The following is an 18,362-nucleotide window of genomic DNA, read 5'->3' as shown; positions in this document are numbered from 1 at the left end:
AAGTATACCTTGGCCCTGGGGTTATTTTCATCAAAGTTAGGACTATTTATAGTCCTTAAACCCTAGCTCTCTTTTCCATACGAATTTCTCTAACCCTAGCTTGAAAAGAGAGTGGAAAAGAGAGAGAAAGTGAGAGAGAAGTTGGTGAATCATCTTAGATTCTTTCCTGTTCTTCTTCATCCTTAAACCTTCACTTTGAATCGTTATTCTGACGATTCTGAGTTCATCTTTGGGTAAGTTAACCTAACCCTAATCTGTGTTAGAGCTTAGAATAGTTTTGGTGTTGTTGTATCTCATTTCTATTCTTGCTTTAGGGTATTCTATCGCCGTTGACGAAGACAACTTGTCTGAAATCAATTCGGTGTTCTTTTCTGGCTTAAGGTGCGGACTTTAAGTGTATAAGTTATGGTTTTCAAGGCTTTCAATACCAGTTAATAATTTATTCTTGTTATGGATGAGATTTCACATGCCAAATGTTATGTTTGCTTTGCGTTCCTGATATGCATGTGTTATATTGAGATTTGTGTATTCTATGTGTATGTATAAAGTACTGTATACGTATTAAATATGAACATGTGATTGCCATGATTATTTGTCATGTATGTATGCTAGATGTATGTGCGACAACTCCTTGGTAAAGGGAATTATCCAAATGCTTGTATTTCAACATATGTCATATATGTTGTATTGTGTATTCTAAGTGTTTGTAGAAATGTCTGAATGATCTAAAGTGTGATGTTTCAACCTAGTATGGGCGTTGAGAAGCAATTCTTGACTCTCCCACTAGTGTGTATGATTTCCTTCTTGCTAGTTACATTTCTTGTTATTTAATTTTAAGCATTACTTACGCTTACATTTATGTTAAGTTGATATTCTTCAAATGCTTGAGTACCATATGATTGAAGTTGTTGTTCCATTACTGTTCTACATTCAATATGAATATCTGTTGTAGTGTAATGTGTGTGAGACTATGCATTAGTCCAGGAAATCGGTAATCGACCTTAAGTTCATGGCTGAAGTTCCTTTTACCACGTAGGACGTATTAGACGAACCCGAGTCGTATTAGAGTTGTCGGCAGTGGTTTGGCCACGCGGAGTGTTTGCGCACTCTATGTCGTTCAACCCAACGTGCGCTCGTGCTAATCGAGTTCGTCAAGTAACCCGATTGTCCGATGTATGTTCACCATGTATGGACACTACTGCTTGAATCTATGGTACCGAACTTACCAGTGAAATCCTATTAACCATGGTACCTTGATCCGCCAAGATTCATGAGCCAGACATGGTGGTATGAGACACCGTGGTTGAGCTGTCGGCTTACGCTGGGGTGACGAGCCTCCCCGTAGTGACCAGTGAGCAACTAAACTCGTGATCTGATTATGATGGTATGAGACACTATATTCGTGCTGTCGGCCTACATTGATTGGTGACGAGCCCTTTGTAGCGACCTCGAGCATACCTGGATACCGCATTGAGGTGATGAGCCGAACTGTGGTAATAGAGGTGTGATAGGCGTGCATTGATTGGTGACGAGCCCTTTGCTACGACCTCAAACCATATGATCATATGAGAAGTCTAGGATTGACGACCCTAGAATGGATCACTGTTTGGATGGTGATATGAGGAAAGTATCTTAGCTTCCCAATCCTGCTGTGTGAAAAGGACTAATAATAACTTGGTAATCATGTTCATGCACCGCATTTGCATGTGCTTTGTAGATGTGGCGCACTTTGAGGTGGTATCATGCGTAACGTAAGATGAAGACGCTGAGGGTGTACGCGTGAGGGCACGCATCATTCCGCATTCATCCCTGCATTAACAAGAGTACTTAGGACTTGTTTAATTGTTCTGCTTTATTATAACTGCTTGATTGAACTGATAACATGTTAACCAGTGCCTTATTGTTCCACTGAGTTGATCACTCACTCCCATGTTCTGGGGCGGTGTTAAACACCCACCAGACTCTGTCTTAGGTTCTGATGTTGCAGATGTTGATGCGACTTCTGAGGCAGAGCAGGAGATGAATGATGATGAGGCTGCTTTTTCTTATATGCAGTTTTCAGACGGGTTCTAGTGAGCTTGTTCTGATGTGCGGGATGCTGGGATTATTTTTGGGAATTAAATGATGTAATCTTGATACTTGTAATTTTGATAGAAACACTCTCATTACAACCTGGTTTGTGTATGTACTTCAGGGATTTGCACTTGTACACATATATTTCTATAAGTCTTCCGCTTGCTTTATTCACTTATCCCTGAATTATATCTGTGCTTTGGCTTAATCTATTCCATGTTTTATGTACTAATACAGACAACATACATCAATCATTAAATATGTTACATAAGTGATGTTTTGGAACTCGGGAGCTGAGTTATGCTCGATCCTCGAATTTCAGGGCGTTACAACCAATGAGGATTAGGGCCTGTTTGGTCGGACAGATCCTATGGGATTAGGAGGGATGGGATGGATTTTAAGGTAATGATGGAGGTGTCAGTGGATTGGTTTAAGATACATGAGATTGCTATATCCTGGGACAAGTTCACCGAGTGTGTTTGGCATGCTCGGCATATCCCGGAATTTTACCTTCCAATCCCTTCCAATCTGTCCAACCAAACACTCCCCATGCACAATTGAACGGGATTAGGAGGGATGGGATCAATTTTAAGGTAATGATGGTGATGTCAGTGGATTGGTTTAAGATCCATGGGTTTGCTATATCCCAGGACAAGTTCATTGGGTCTGTTGGGCTCGTTTGGCAGATCCCGAGATTTTACCATCCCATCCCTCCTAATCACTCTTAATCTGCCCGGCCAAATAGGCCAATAGGGCCCATTTGGCTGGGTGGATTGGAAGGGATTGAATGGTATTAGGGTGGATGGCATGGATTTCAAGGTAATGATTGTGTTGTCAGTGGATTGTCTTAAGATCCATGGGATTGCGATATCCTTGGATTGCTATATCGAGTCTGTTTGGCACGCCCGGCCAATCCCCGGATTAAACCTTCCCATCCATTCCAATCCCTCAAACCAAGCACATCCCAGGCATATTTGAACGGATTAGGGTGGATTGGATGGGATTCAAAGGTAATGATGGTGTTGTCAGTGGATTGTCTTAAGATCCATGGGATTGCTATATCCCGGGATTAGGTCACCCAGTTTGTTTGGCACACGCGGTCAATCCTTGGATTTAACTTCCAATCCCTTCCAATACCATCCAATCCCTTTCAATCTGCCTGGCCAAACGGGCCCTTAGGCAATCAGGGAATCCCTGCGTGCCAAATAACAGAGGATCCGGACTCCTAAAAATTTGGTGGATCCATGACTCACGTTGGCAGTACCACGCGGAAGAGTGGTGATTGGACCCATGAGGTACAAAATGTTTGTATCTGGATGGAATTTGTGCCTACAGATGGACGGAGTAGATTTGTTCGGACATATCTGCGGACCACGCAAAGCCCCGGCGGGTCACGGGCAATACGCTTCCCTCCCAAATTTTTGCTTTTTCTCGAATCTCCCCTTCCTCCACTCGGTGAGAGTTGCGGGAGGACAAAGATCTGATTTACGAAGGTAGGCAGGGCCCAACGTCCAATACGAAAACATGTAAAGTTGAACGTACTGTTCCTAACCGTCAATTTGCAGGCCAAATATTCAAAGGTAACATTTTTAAACTCTGGATTACCGAAGCACGGCCCCCAATTGTGAGAGTTGAAAACACGAGGGTTACTGTTCTGGATTTCCGCTGCTTCTTTTGGTACCCTTCATTGCTAGGGTTTCGCACTGACTTCACGCTCATATCAGGTAAAAAGGAGGCGTAGCTGAGAAATGGCAACTAGTTTGAATTTGGAGGTTCCACTTGGAGACGCCATTTCTAGAATCCATTTTGCACCGCGTTCCAACAACCTCCTCTTCTCCTCTTGGGATTCCGTCAGTACTCTCACTCTCTCTCTCTCTGTGGCGAGAAGATCTTTGGAAGTTATTCACTGCGTTCGCACACGTGCGCACAAGTATTTTAATTAAAAATTTTCAGTTTTTTTTTGGTGTGTACAGATCCTTCGATTATACGACGTGGACAGCTCCGTACTTAGGTTTGAAGCTCCCTCGGAGGCGGCACTTCTAAACTGTTGCTTCGAGGATGAATCTTCTGCCTTTAGTGTTGGCTCCGATTGCTGCATTAGAAGGTGCATATATCATTTATCCCAATCGAGATTTCCCTGCATTTTAACTGCGGATTCGGTGAATGGCGAATCAGGATTTGTGCAGCCGATCCCAAGTAGTTGGGATGAGGCTCAGAATGTTGATGATGATATTCCCCTGCCTAAAGATTAGCTTGCATTTGGTTGCGCGAAAGGGTTCATTAGCCAAACATATTTTGCTTTACCTGGTCATTAGGCAAACATGGTCGTTATTGAAACAAGAAACACAAAATATTGTTTCCCTGGTAAACACTTTACCACCTAGTCGAAGGTGACAAAATATTGAACGTGATAGAATGTAAACATTTACTTATGAAACTCTTTACAAGTGTAAAGAGCCTACAACTTTAAATTTTACAAGCATCCTATTGGACCGAATAGATTAGGTGGCCAAGTAGCCCTCGATCAACAGATAATAGCCACGGATGATGGAAAAACATCCTCATAATGTTTGATAAAGAGGAGAGTAAATTAACGACTGGGATGCTAACCAAATCAGGGTGCATAAAGGTTAACATGGTGGACTTAGCTAATTTGTCATCCTCTATAAAGTGTTCATATGTGCACCTCATAGCCACCGTGGCATTTGGTGGTGGCTATCTTGCATTGGGGAATCAAGCACATAATCAACTTTATTTAGAAATAGCATGTGTCTGATCCTCGTCTTCCATGTTGTGAAATTTGTTCTGTTGAATTTTTCAGTCTTGCTCTGTTCGATGTTTACAACTCTAGATGCTATTGTTTCAAATAATGAAGTTAAATGGAATGAGTTGGATAAATCGACCCAATCGGTGAAAGCCCCAATAGGCAAAGGGGTAAAGGGAAAGAAGAAAAAGGGAACAAGAAAAAAAAAACGTTGACGTTTATGTAATTTTGGGCTCATTTAAGCAGTGTATGATTAGTGCAACTATGATTATCATATGATTCGTGCAAATCGATATGATAATTGTACAATAAATCATATGATTACTTAAGATTTGTGATTTGGGTGTACGATTCAAATCGTACAATTCTGATAACATTAATCAGGATTACCAGTTGTTAAATGATATGTTGATGTTAACTTTGCTGGGGATGTGGATAATAGAAAATCCACGACATGATACATATTTATCTTAGGAGGTGGGTTGTTTGTTAGTGTAGTAAAAAGCAAGGTCATATAGATAGATATGCAATGGAGTCATAATGCATTACCTGTAATATGACAACTACTGAAGCTATTTAGATTGAGGGAGTCATAGCTGATTTTAAATTAAAAGTAATCCTTGACCAACCAATACATATTTAGACTTCACGCTCAGTTTATTAATATTGTTTTTCAGCCTTTTTTTTCTCATCACAAGACCCCCTTTCGGGTGTGATTGGGTTTGGACATTTGTTGAACTTTCATATTACAGTCATTCATTCTCCTTGCTATTGCTGTTTATAACATTGTTTTGGCATTGGTTATTTGAGATTCTATATGGCTTCATCATCCACATCTGAGACTGTAGACTCTATCAATTCCAGAATGGAATGATTAGTTGTTCATTCTAAGAACCCTCGCCTGTAGATTACAACACAAAAACTGAAGTTGAGTAATTACCTTTAGTGGTCTAAAGCAGTTGAAAAGTTTATTGGAAGCAAACAAAGTTGGGATATATAGATGGTAGTATAAAAGAACTGCCCTTTACAACTGATCCCTCATATGTTGAATAGAAATCAAACAATATGTTTGTTATGTCTTGGCTCTTAAACTCTATGAAACCAGAAGTTAGAGATGGTCTTTTTTTGCCATCCATTGCTCGTGAGATTTAGCTGGTGGTCCATGAATTGCATGCAGATTAAAACAATATGGCCCACATTTTATAATATCTATTAGGAGATTAGTCAATTGCGACGAGGGGAGAGATCTGTTTCTGGTTATTATGCGAAGATGTGTGGTCTGTGTTAGGTATCCTTTCTTGATGATCTTCAATTTGTGTATTCTACAGGTGTAGAGGCATATAAAAAAGCTTTGAAAATAAACGAATCTTTAAGTGTCTTAATGTTGATTTTGAACCACTACGTGCTTAGATTCTTGGATCCCCTTTTTTTTTAAAAAAAAATAAAAAAAAATCATCAATTAATTGTGTGTATGCTGTGTTATCATGTGATGAGAAGCGTTGGACAACTATGGATTCAATTATGGTTGAAAAATCTGCCTTAATGATAGGATTCGGAAACTTTGATCATAGTGGTTTTGGTCGTGGACATGGTACAGGAAGAGGTGGTCGTGATGGTGGTAGAGGTTGTGGAAGTAGTCCTGGCAATGATTGTGGCATGGATGGTTGCGTACTCATTGTGGTAGACATGAACACACTATTTACTATTGTTGGGTTCTTTATGGTTGTCCTCAGAGTAGAGTGGCCAATTCTGTTACCTCAGATGGTAGGGACTCTTAGATTACTGTTGGGGAGGCGATGTGATGAGGACATCACGTCACGTACACCCTTGCGTATGTATCAGAGGAGGCGGGCCACGCTGATTTCCCTGTGGCTAGGTGAGTACCCGTGATTGTGCTGAAGACCCCATGTGCATGTGTGAGCATCTGGAAGACCCCACACTGGGAAGATTTACGTGAGCTGCTTTATGGAGTGATCTAGATTGTTGAATTGGAGGGACGGGATGATCGGGCCATTGGATCGCATGGATCATATGATTGGGCCATTGATCGTTGAACGTCCACATCAGTTTTAGACTTTATCATATTTTAGGATTTAGTTTTTGATTATTTTATATTTGGAAACGTTACGAGTGTTTTAGTTGATTTTATTTAGACTAGGACTATTTTTATTTAAGTTCACAACATATGAGGATTTTTGTAATTTTTGAAACTTCTTGGATCTATAAAAAGAGGAGGGCGTGTGACCTCTCTCCCAATGGATTTTGTGATTAAAAAAAGAAGAGAAAAGCTCTTGCTTTCCTCTCCCATATTCATGCGATTTGAAGATACTTCTATGCGATTCGGAAGGAATATTGGTGCGAGGCTAATCTTCATCAACGGAGGTGCGAGGACTCCATCTATCCCTACACCATCTTCTCTTTTCTTCCCCATCCAGGATTTTGCTTCAGGTTCTTCATTCTCCCCATCACAGATCTTCGTCTTCTCCCAAACCCAACTTTCCCATACCCATCCACAATTCAAACCCTAACCCTAAACGTAAAATTCATAATTTTCCTACTTTCCCAAATTACCCAAACCCTAATTTTCACCCTAGGTTGTATTAGGTTTCCTATTTTGAAATAGAAGTCTATCCTATGCTAATTGGATGTCCCTACATCTGTTAGATCCTAGTTTCTTTTTATTTAATGATCTTGTGTTATGATGTTGGTAGCTTAGGTCAGGATTATGCATGATTTTCTTTTGATTTTCATGATATTTGTGATGAATATAGCGATATTTGTGTTTTTTTTTTTTTGTTAAATATCTTAATTTGGTTATTTGATTTCACATGTTACTTAGTTCATGCATCGGTCCTGCATCACGATGCCTTACACAACTTCACATGTGGCTCCATTAGTTGGTGATGTCGTTCATCTCTCAAAATCCGAATATGATACTTTTTTAAGGAATGCCACACAGAATAAGGCCTCCTCATCCACTTCCTTGGCTTGGACAAGTAACATATCCATTGCCTTTCATACTACTTTGTAAAGTCCTTAGATTATTGATTTAGGGGCTAACGATCATATAATAGGTACATTTGATTCTTTTTCTTCATTTACTCCAAATTTAAATTTAGGTCGTGTGAAATTAGCAGATAGTGGTACCTTAACACCTATGGGGATAAGGGTATGTTTCGATAAGAAATAAAGTATCGCGGATCGAAATATTTATATTCAATAATAACAAAGGGAGATTAAAGAATAAACATCATCATTCCTTTTATTTATTCTGAATTCATATTACATTCCTCGTATTTCCCTTGTTTCCAAAACAAAGTACATTTTTATTAATGCATTGAAAGAAAGGAAAATAATTCAATGTTGATTTCGACAGCATTTTGGCTTGCGAAGCATTCGTCGCAATGACAGAAGAGTTGTGCGGGTTTGAATATCCCTTGTTCCGCACTAATACGCTTGGAATACAAGTGCAAAAGATCAACTCGTGGGAAATTATGGATTTCGTGGGAGAATATTAGCAAAACGTTCGAAATCCACAAATGGATATATCTGTTGCACGATCGCGCAACCAGTCCCTATTGCGCAGCCGCGCAACAGGCTTCTGCCTTGCACCGCTTCTTGCATCTCATTCTTCTTCTATGCTTCCTCCGTGTTGCGCTGTGGGATACTTGAAGAAGCTCTTGAAGAATCTCTGGGATTTCTCTAACCTCTTTAGATCTCCTCACTTTTGAATGAATGAAATGGGAAGTGGAGGGGGGTATTTATAGGCCTTCACATGTGTGAATTGCAAAATTACATAACATAGTTATTTTGCACAGTCGCACATTAAACCCTTGTTGCACGGTCGTGCAAGGGGTATTTTTCGCACATTGGGCAGTTTGGCCCCAAATCAGTCATCTTGGCAATTACCTCTATGTTGTGTGGTCGTGCAACATAACTCTTTTGCGCGGTCGCGCAAAAAAGCAATCCTATAAAACTTAACGTATATTTTGTGCTCTTAACGTATTCCCCCTCAATCTTTCCTTGATTTGTATACGAAAGCAAACGGAGGATCGATATCCATTTTGCACAGGAAAATATCGTTCGTCCATTGCGCGCCACGCAACATGTATTGTGCTATCAGATCCCGCACAACACTTATTGGGTCCCTGCCATCTATATAAGTTAGACGTGCTCTCTTTTCATCATTCCGCATCCGACTAACCCCAGTTTTTGCCTTCCTATTGCGCTATTGCGCAACACATTTGCATTGCGCGATTGTGCAACAAATGCCCTTTGCGCGCCATGCAACAGTCTGCTTTGGCAGAAAATTTTCTTGAGTACCCAGACTTTGCTGAATTTTTCTTTAGTCTCGTATATACTCCTTTTTATCCAAATGGCTAGGGGCAAGAGAACATCTAGATCTTCCCAAGAACATACAACCCCTTCTCAGCGGTCCGAGCCTGATAATCCTCAACCCTCGCATGCCGAGGGTCGTCCCAATAGGAGGGTGAAAATAACAACCATACATCCCTCTTTTCAAGGCACCTACCCTACCACTAATAAATTTTTTTGAAAGAATAGCTCATCTGTCAAGTCCGATTCGTGAGGCTATAGTAATGGGGGATATCAAAAGGCCTCCCTGAGAAGGACAAGAATCAGACTGGGAGAATTGGCTGAAGTTCACTTCCAATTTGCGAACATATAGCTTGAGACCCACCGCCAGAGAATCAACTCCGCCTCCTTATTTCTCAAAGAAGAAACAACCCCAGAGCAAAAGGCGGCAACTTCAAGAGAAAATAAAGGAATTTAATAAGAAACGCCTTTAGAACACATGAGGCTGTGTGAAGGTCCACTAGAAGATAATCAAATTCAATAGCCTTTCAAAGATGAGATGATTATTATTTCGATGAATATTCGCCGTCATTCATCGCTTCTCCATAGTGAACCCACGGATTAAATGCCACACAACAGGATCTTATACACCAATAATTGGGCGATGAGGGAGCGGCAAATCCTGGAAGGCTTTCTTCTGGAGAAGGGTTCAAAACAGAGAACTGGGAGAATCTCAGCTATGAGGTTCCTCCTACCATGCTACAATCCACATACGCTCTACCCTACTCATTTCTTGGAGATGGTGCAGTAGCGCTTCCATTCCAGGGACTCTTTGTGGAGTGCAGAAGAATTCAGGACATGTGTTTCCTTTCTTCACGCAACTACTACAGTGCATGGGCCCATGCTATACTTAAGAAGCACTCTCATATTCTGATTAAGATCGACCTTCTAAATGCGATCGAGGTGACTTCAGAGTACTATTGCAAAGATACCACAAATTTTAAAGGCTTTCTAAAGTATTGGTGCCCCGCAACCAACTCTTTTCATCTACCTCTTGGCAAAGTCAGCATTACGCTATGGGATCTTTATCGCATGGCGGGTCTCCCAATAACGGGCTGATTCTTTGACGAATATGTGCCCACCAATGAAGAATTCACACACTTCTCTCCAGCCCTTTATCAGCCAAAGGTCTCACAGACGACCATCGAACTTTTCAGAGAGAAGTCAAAATTTCCCGACATTTGCAAAGTCCCACACCTCACCTGGCTTGTGCATTTCACCAGGGATCTGTGGTACGTATATTGCTCCCTTTTATTCTGCCTATACTTGTTTGTGTGTGTGTGTGTGTGTGTGTGTGTGTATATATCCTTATCAATTCTCATTCCGGCTATTACTTACACCGCCTTCTGATTGCACAGCTTTGCATGGAATCATTCGCAAGAACTTGAAGGCCTTCGACAAAAGCTCAAGGGACTTGCTGAATATGGTGCTTCCGGTGAGCTTGCCGCTTTCCTAGTTTACTGGTTGAGCCTGATAGTACTTCCGAGCTCCAAATGGGCCGATGCTATCTGTCCCACCTTGTTCGTTGTTGCCGGGGCGATGGCGGAAGGAAGAAAGTATTCATTGGCCCCTCCAGTCCTATGTTCGTTATATCGCGCCTTTAGCGATGTCGCCACATATTGCAAGAGCCCAGTGGTTGGAGCATCCTTAGCTTATGCACGGTGGCACTACCTTGCTTGTTGTCTCGGAGTGTATTTTCCATGGACATACGATGAATTGGAGAAGGCCTATGTGAATTAAGATTGCCTCCTGTTGTGGCATTATCAGGGTTGTAAGATGATCAAGAAGCCTTACGACTAGATTGTCGACAAGATTTGAGGGGACTGATTCTATTGATTTTTTCCCTTTAATTCTCCTTCTCCGATCTAGCCGAGGATGACGATTCACTATCCCCAAATGAGCAGGTCTTTTTCATTTGCATCTGATCGAGCACTCTTCCTCCAAGGGAAGGAACTGAGTTCTGGCGCAAACCTTACTATCCTAATAGGTTCGCGCGCCAATTTGGCTACGACCAGACAATACCGGAAGATTGCGGAGCGGTGACTCGCATTATGAGAAGCTATGGAGTGGGCCCATACAATTGGGTGTTGATATGGAACCAATTATTGGTCGTGCTCATCGGCTCTCACTTTGTTCTTTCGGGCTATAATCATTCTGTTCAGGTGTCCTACTGCTGGATGCGATGGTGGGCGCATCAATCTTTCCTTGTTCGCCACTATCATTTCATTAATTACTTAGTCTGGGTGCCTCCTCCCAGATTGATGAATTATAGACCGAAACAAGGAATCATATACATAATGGAGATGGACCACACCCCCACCCCCGTCCAGGCATGCCTGAAGATTTCCCTGGAGGAACCCATTCGTCAAATAAAACCAACCAACACTCTGGAAGGCTAGATTGCTTATGGGACCCCTTTGGACATTCTGAGGATGTCGGGAGGGCAGCCTGCTGCGACTACAACTCCAAGCCCGCCGAAATGGGGTAACGAGCCAGTCCCATTAGTGCCAACAACTGCCCTCTTACTCCCCCACCAGGGAGGTAACTGAGAATGTTGAGAGTAGGGTTGTCTCTTCGACCGCATCACCTCTGCTGCGGTCAACTCGCCAAAGCTTTTTGTCTCCCACAACCTGATCGCGAAAACAATCTCAAACGCAATCTCGTTCTCCCCATGTTTCACAGGGTCAACCGGGCGTCTCTCCTACCCTTGCAACTGTGAGAGGGTAGGTACTGACTGATGAAGCTGACCCTTTTGATAAAGGAAAGCAAGTACTCGCTGAAGAATTAACTATGGAAGCTTCGTCATTAGAAGGCAAGGAAGAAGAGTCATCCTCTGGTAGTAGCTCTACTACTAGAGATTCTCTTGAGGCTGATGATTTAGAGGAAGAAGGTGAAGTGAACTTCGATGGCGACGACAATGCCACTGTTGAAGCTATGGAGACCGACCAAGGAATGCCGCAAAGCGTATATACTCCTGTAATGGCAGCTACTCCTATGGAAGAGGAGCCACTCGACTGCAGCGAATTCAGTTATTCGTTGGTGGCCAATATCTTTATGTCGTTCAATGCCAAATTATTCACCCCTTCTTCACGACACATCGCCTGTCTCGCCAATCAGTATTCCATAGCCAGCCCCTTAGATCCTCCCTGGCATCACGGAAGAATCTTCATCGAGGGAGGCAGGAGTCTCAACGCCGAGGATCCAGACGGCAGCGGAGGCACTGATTTCTCCTCATAGTGTAGAGGTGGATTAAGAGACGTCGATTCTTCCACCAAGTATTGAGGAAGCGACCCTTGATGTGGAGTGTACTCGAACAAAAGATGTTATGATCGCACCTTCTACTGTAGTTAATACAGTGGCACGCGAGATCCGTTTCCCGACGGAACCTACAGACGTGACGACTCCTACGACGCTTGACTCGATTACTGGAGTTAGGGAGCCGTCTTTCAACATTGCCAATATCGTCACGGAAATGCTTGGCCCTTCATCCACCCCTTCTGAGATGAGGGCCCCGGCTATATTAGTCCCCCTATCTTCAATGCTAGCGGCTGATATATCCCTTTAGACTCTTATATCATATAGCCTTTTCTTTTTAGATAACACTTTTCTACTTTACTTCCTTTACACTGTTGTCCTTGCCTCTCTCTCTCTCTCTCTTTAAAATTATTTACAGTTATTCCATCTTCGAGCGGTTCATCGAGCTCTAATTCGGTGGCTACAGTGTTATATCTTCTTTCGTTAGAGAAAGTTCCTCCATATAAACTTATCTTGATAAAAAATGCCCTCTTTGCTGCGGCATGCATGTTTCAGGATCAAGAATAATGGCCTTTCCTCAGCGATGCCCTGACAATTTTGGACAATTCTGCGAGGTTGGCTAAGATCAATATCTCATCGCTGCATGATTCTTTGATCCTTTTTGTGCTTCACTGCAGCAACTAGAATCAGCACGTAATATCGTCATCACTCCAGAAATTCTCTCGTCAGAAGGAATTGTTGCTTCTTAAAGATGAGATATCTAGGAATACTGCTGTCATTTCCGGATATAAAAGAGAATGCGATTCACTCTGTGAACATGTGAAGACTTTTGAGCAGACCTTGCCATCAACGAGCAGATTGCTAACCTCGAAGCTCAAAAGCAGACTGAAGAGTTGAAGTCGAGCAAGGCTAGGGTTGATATTGCTGACAATACTAGCATAACGGAGCTCGAAGAGTTAGAATTGCTAAAGGATCAGGCGACTACTGCTTCCTTAGAACAAGATCTCACTGGCACTCCCGATCAAGCTAAACTCACCATCGAAGCTGAACTTAATACAACAGCGGCTCAAGTTCAGTCCAAGCAAGATCTACAAAGATTTATGCTCGCTTTGGGCATTTCTGAGCAAATGTAATATTTCGACGTTTGCAATGTATCAATATATATGGAATTTTGAATATGAATTTCAACGATATATATATATATATATATATATATATATATATATATATATATATATATATATATATATATATATATATATATATGGCATGGGTATTCACATATTTCATCATACAGTCATATATATATATATATATTTTAAAAACTCGTGTCTTAATTGTATGTTATCATAATTGGAGATAATATGATGACGATATAATCATGAATGAGGAGTTTTCTTTTTATCAATTCATGCTTTGATTGTATATTTTCATAACTAGAGACACAAGAATTCATGCTTGTTAGCGTAGGACTGTTAGACAGGCCACATGCCTTGTATAGCCGATTCTATGATTCTATAGATAAACGAAGTATAAATAGAAGATTTTGTATTTATCATTTTACCTTGTATAGTCGTTGTAAAGCTCTATATATTCAACCCTTCAGGGTTGTCTCAGATACATAGAAAAACAAAGAAGAATCATTTTCCTCAAAGCCTTCATCGTTTTCTCTTTGTTTACATGGTATCAGGGCGATACCGATCCTAATCCGGTATTTTCTTTATCACCGACACCACCATCGTTAGATCCGGCTCCTCCCTTGTCAGATCTGGCCCTGCCCTGCTATCCTGCTGCGTCAACTACCTTCATTTGGCCATCCCCAGGCACGTCCGCATGCCCCCAGGCCTGTCCGCACGCCCCTGCGCACGCCCCTGTGCACATCCCCTGCGCACGCCCTTGCGCATTCGATCCCTCCTGCAGCACCTGTGCACATCCCTGCGCATTCGATCCCTCCTGCAGCACCTATTGCTGCATGTCCTGCTGTCTCTGTCTGATTGATTTGTTGCTATCTGCTGTTTTGATCTACTGCTGTCTCTTGCTGGTTGCTGTTCTAATCTGTGGCTGCAAGGTACTTTCTTCTTTAGCACAGTTCTTATCTCTTCCTATCTATGGATAAAGACTCCCATACAGAGGCCTCTCGATGTAGTTTCGATGGCACCAACTACAATCTATGGGCCATCCACTTTCAGAGTTTTCTCAAGGGTCGTGGTTTGTGGGGACTGATTGATGGATTTGTTACTGTCCCCGCTTCCACCAATGCCGACAGAGTGGTTGATTGGGAAATGAAAAATGGACGGATTATTACCTGGATTCTTGATTCGGTCGATTGATCAATAGCTGTTGGCCTTATGCCACATCGCACTGCTAAGGCTATGTAGGAGCATCTCCAGATAATATATCAATAGAGTAATGCGGCTAGGTTATACCATCTGGAACAAGATCTGGTTCAACTTACTTGGGGTGACAAATGTATTCAAACTTTTTATCTACAATGGTTACAATTTGGACAGAGATGGCTATGATGGATCCGGAATTCCCAATTGACTTTAAAATATTCCACACAATGAGCGAGAGTGCGCAAGTTAGACAGTTTCTTATGAAACTACGTCCGAAATTTGAGCATTGCAGGGCTGCTCTCCTGAACCGTAGCTTAACTCCTTCAATGAATTCGGTTAATAATGATTTATTAGCCGAGGAACGACTGCAGGTCCTCTCTCAGGGGACATCTCAGGGACCATCTGACCTGACACTTACTGTATCCTCCTCTGCACCAAACCGTGGTTCCACTCCTTTAACTTGTCGCGGTTGTAACAAAGTGGGACATGTCGTTGCTCAGTGCAAGGATTGATGTGCTTATTGTTGAAGGACTGGTCATGGTATTCAGGACTGTCGTTCACGTGCCTATGCATCCTCATTCGGCCGTGGACGTGGTGGTTGAGGTTGTGTCCGTGGTCGTGCTCTTTCTGCTACTTCTGTGACTACTTCTTCCAAGCTTTCTGTTAGTGATATTGCCTCCACCGGTTCTGTTGAAGGTCTTTCCTCACTTTTGACTCCTGCGATGCTCCAGCAGATCGTGCAGGCCCTTTCTGCGGTCGGTATGTTAGGTATAGCCTCATCTTCTCCATGGTTCTTCGATTCAGGTGCTTCCAATCATATGACTGGTGATGTATCACATCTTCGCGATATTCGTCTATACACTGAAAGTCAGGCTATTTCTACTGCGGATGGCACTAAACTACCCATTCAGTCCGTTGGTTCATTAACTCTTCTTCTGACCATCGCCAGTTTACCCTTCGTGATGTGTTTCATGTCCCTAAACTCTCCTCAAATTTAATTTCTGTTTGTCAACTTACATCCAATAACTGCTTAGTCATATTTCTTCCAAATTGTTGTTTTATGCAGGACTGACAACGAGGAGGGTACTTGGGAAGGGTAGGCGGCATGGATGTTTGTACGTGCTGGACTTTCACCCATCCGTTACTACAGCTCGTTGTTTCTTCTCTCCATCTTCCTCGGATATTTGTTCGGCAAATAAAATGTGGAAACTCTAACACTTTTGCCTGGGTCAACCACATTCTGATCATTTGATTCAGTTCTTTTCTTCTGGCATGTTAGGGAATATTTCTCTTAATAAAAGTAATTTGGATTATTCTTGTTCTTCCTGTTGCCTTTCAAAAAGTAAGTGTATTCCCTTTTCTCTAAGTACTACAAAATCATCATTTATGTTTGAACTAGTGCATACAGATGTCTGGGGCCCTTCACCAATTATGTCTCTCTCTGGACTACGCTATTATATTATATTCATTGATGATTTCACACGTTACACCTGGATTTACTTTCTGCACTCTAAGTCACAGGTTTTTTGAAAAATTCAAAATATTTCATTATATGGTGGACACTCAATTTCGAGTAAAAAGTCAAACTCTCTGCTCTGACTCGGGGGGAGAGTATCTCTCCACAAATTTTCGTACATATCTTCAGGGTCATGGGATTACTCATCAAACCACCTGTTCTGATACTCCACAACAGAATGGGGTGGCTGAACGAAAAAATCGCCATATTGTTGAAACCGCCAATAACTTAATGACAACTATGAGTGTTCATCGTTCCTTCTGGGCGGAAGCTATGATGCATTCAGTCTACTTGATTAATTGGTTGCCAACTACAGTCCTGAATAGTAAATCTCCCTACTTTGTTCTCACTGGTTCACTTCTTATATATTCCACATTTTGTGTTTTTGGTTGTGTATGTTATGTTCATCTAGCATCACGTGAACATAACAAACTTTTCCCAAAATCAATCAAATGTATGTACTTGGGATTTGGAGAAACTCAGAAGGGTTTTCGTTGCTATGATCCGGTCTCTCGTCATGTACGGGTATCACGACATGTTGTTTTTCTTGAGCATATTGCCTTCTATTCACCTGTTCCTCCTTCGCCCACACCACTCTCTTGGTCTTACTATTTTTCTTGATATTTCGGTTGCCTCAAGTACACCTCCTTGTCCATTGCAGGTTTATTCACGACGACCATGTACAGATCCATCACCTACTACTCTCCCTACTGTACCCATTACCGATCCAGATCCTATCTTAGTACGTCGTTTCACTCGTGTACATCGACAGCCTGATTGCTTGATATACTCTCTGTCTGCCATGAATACTACCCTAGATACTGTATCTATTCTTACTTCATACCATCAGGCAGCCAGTCATGATTGTTGGAAGAATGCTATGGCAGAAGAACTTGTAGCATTGGATGATAACCATACGTGGGACATTATTACTCAGCTTACTGACCAACAATTAATTGGAAGTAAATGGATTTATTCTGTGAAGCTCAAGTTTGACGGATCATTGGATCGATACAAAGCTCGGCTTGTCGCTCAGGGATACAAACAGGAACATGACATTGATTATGATGAGACATTCGCTCCTGTGGCCATAATGAAAACTGTTCGCACTCTTCTGGCAGTATCATTAGTTCGCTCTTGGTCACTCACTCAGATGGACGTGAAAAATGCTTTTCTTCATAGAGACTTCTAAGAAACAGTATATTTGAAACCTCCTCTTGGATCTTTAATCCCTGCCAATAAGGTCTATCGCCTGAAGAAAGCTCTATACAGCCTCAAACAGGCCCCTCGGGCATGGTTCCAACGATTTCATGATGTTGTTACAGAAGCTAGCATTGGATGATAACCATACGTGGGACATTGTTACTCGGCCTACTGACCAACAATTAATTGGAAGTAAATGGATTTATTCTGTGAAGCTCAAGTTTGACGGATCATTGGATCAATACAAAGCTCGGCTTGTCGCTCAGGGATACAAACAGGAACATGGCATTGATTATGATGAGACATTCGCTCCTGTGGCCAAAATGAAAACTGTTCGCACTCTTCTGGCAGTATCATCAATTCGCTCTTGGTCACTCACTCAGATGGACGTGAAAAATGCTTTTCTTCATAAAGACTTCCAAGAAACAATATATTTGAAACCTCCTCCTGGATCTTTAATCCCTGCCAATAAGGTCTGTTGCTTGAAGAAAGCTCTATACGGCCTCAAACAGGCCCCTCGGGCATGGTTTCAACGATTTCATGATGTTGTTATAGAAGCTGGCTTTACTCGAAGTGGTCATGATCCATCCTTATTCTTGCGCACCACTAAGCGGGGAATCGTCATTGTTCTCGTATATGTTGACGATCTATTTCTGACTGGTAGCGATGATACTGACATCTCAGCATTAAAAGGAAGTTCTGAAGTCATCCTTCAAGATGAAGGACCTGGGACATCTGACGTACTTTTTTGGTCTTGAATTTTCGCGTTCTATATGTGGAATCCTGGTTAGCCAGCATAAATATACCAATGATCTTCTCACCTTGGCCTCGTTAATGGATC

The 18,362-nt window shown here is 42.0% G+C and overlaps 1 protein-coding gene across 15 annotated transcripts in view; it reads left to right on the top strand.

Annotated features, from left to right (window-relative positions):
* The first annotated feature begins 3,409 nt into the window (after window positions 1–3,409).
* The window catches only part of LOC131228676 (mitotic checkpoint protein BUB3.3), a 70,384-nt gene continuing 55,431 nt past the window's right edge, over window positions 3,410–18,362 (top strand). For 4 of the 15 annotated variants that reach the window (XR_009163052.1, XM_058224517.1, XM_058224516.1 and 1 more), the window contains exons 1-2: window positions 3,685–3,923; window positions 4,047–4,177. Coding sequence is in view for 8 of the 15 variants with exons in the window: in XM_058224517.1 (XP_058080500.1) it covers window positions 3,822–3,923; window positions 4,047–4,177 (233 nt within the window). In the remaining 7 variants the exon portion in view is untranslated. Of the gene's footprint in view, window positions 3,654–3,681; window positions 3,924–4,046; window positions 4,178–18,362 lie in introns of those variants that run through there. The other 11 variants (XR_009163053.1, XM_058224519.1, XM_058224518.1 and 8 more) reach the window with 6 other exon arrangements.

This window comes from Magnolia sinica, chromosome 16 (genome assembly GCF_029962835.1).
Source record: "Magnolia sinica isolate HGM2019 chromosome 16, MsV1, whole genome shotgun sequence".
Classification (NCBI taxonomy): domain Eukaryota; kingdom Viridiplantae; phylum Streptophyta; class Magnoliopsida; order Magnoliales; family Magnoliaceae; genus Magnolia; species Magnolia sinica.
The sequence above is the reverse complement of the archived record's forward strand: the minus strand, read 5'-3'. Positions and strand labels throughout refer to the sequence as shown.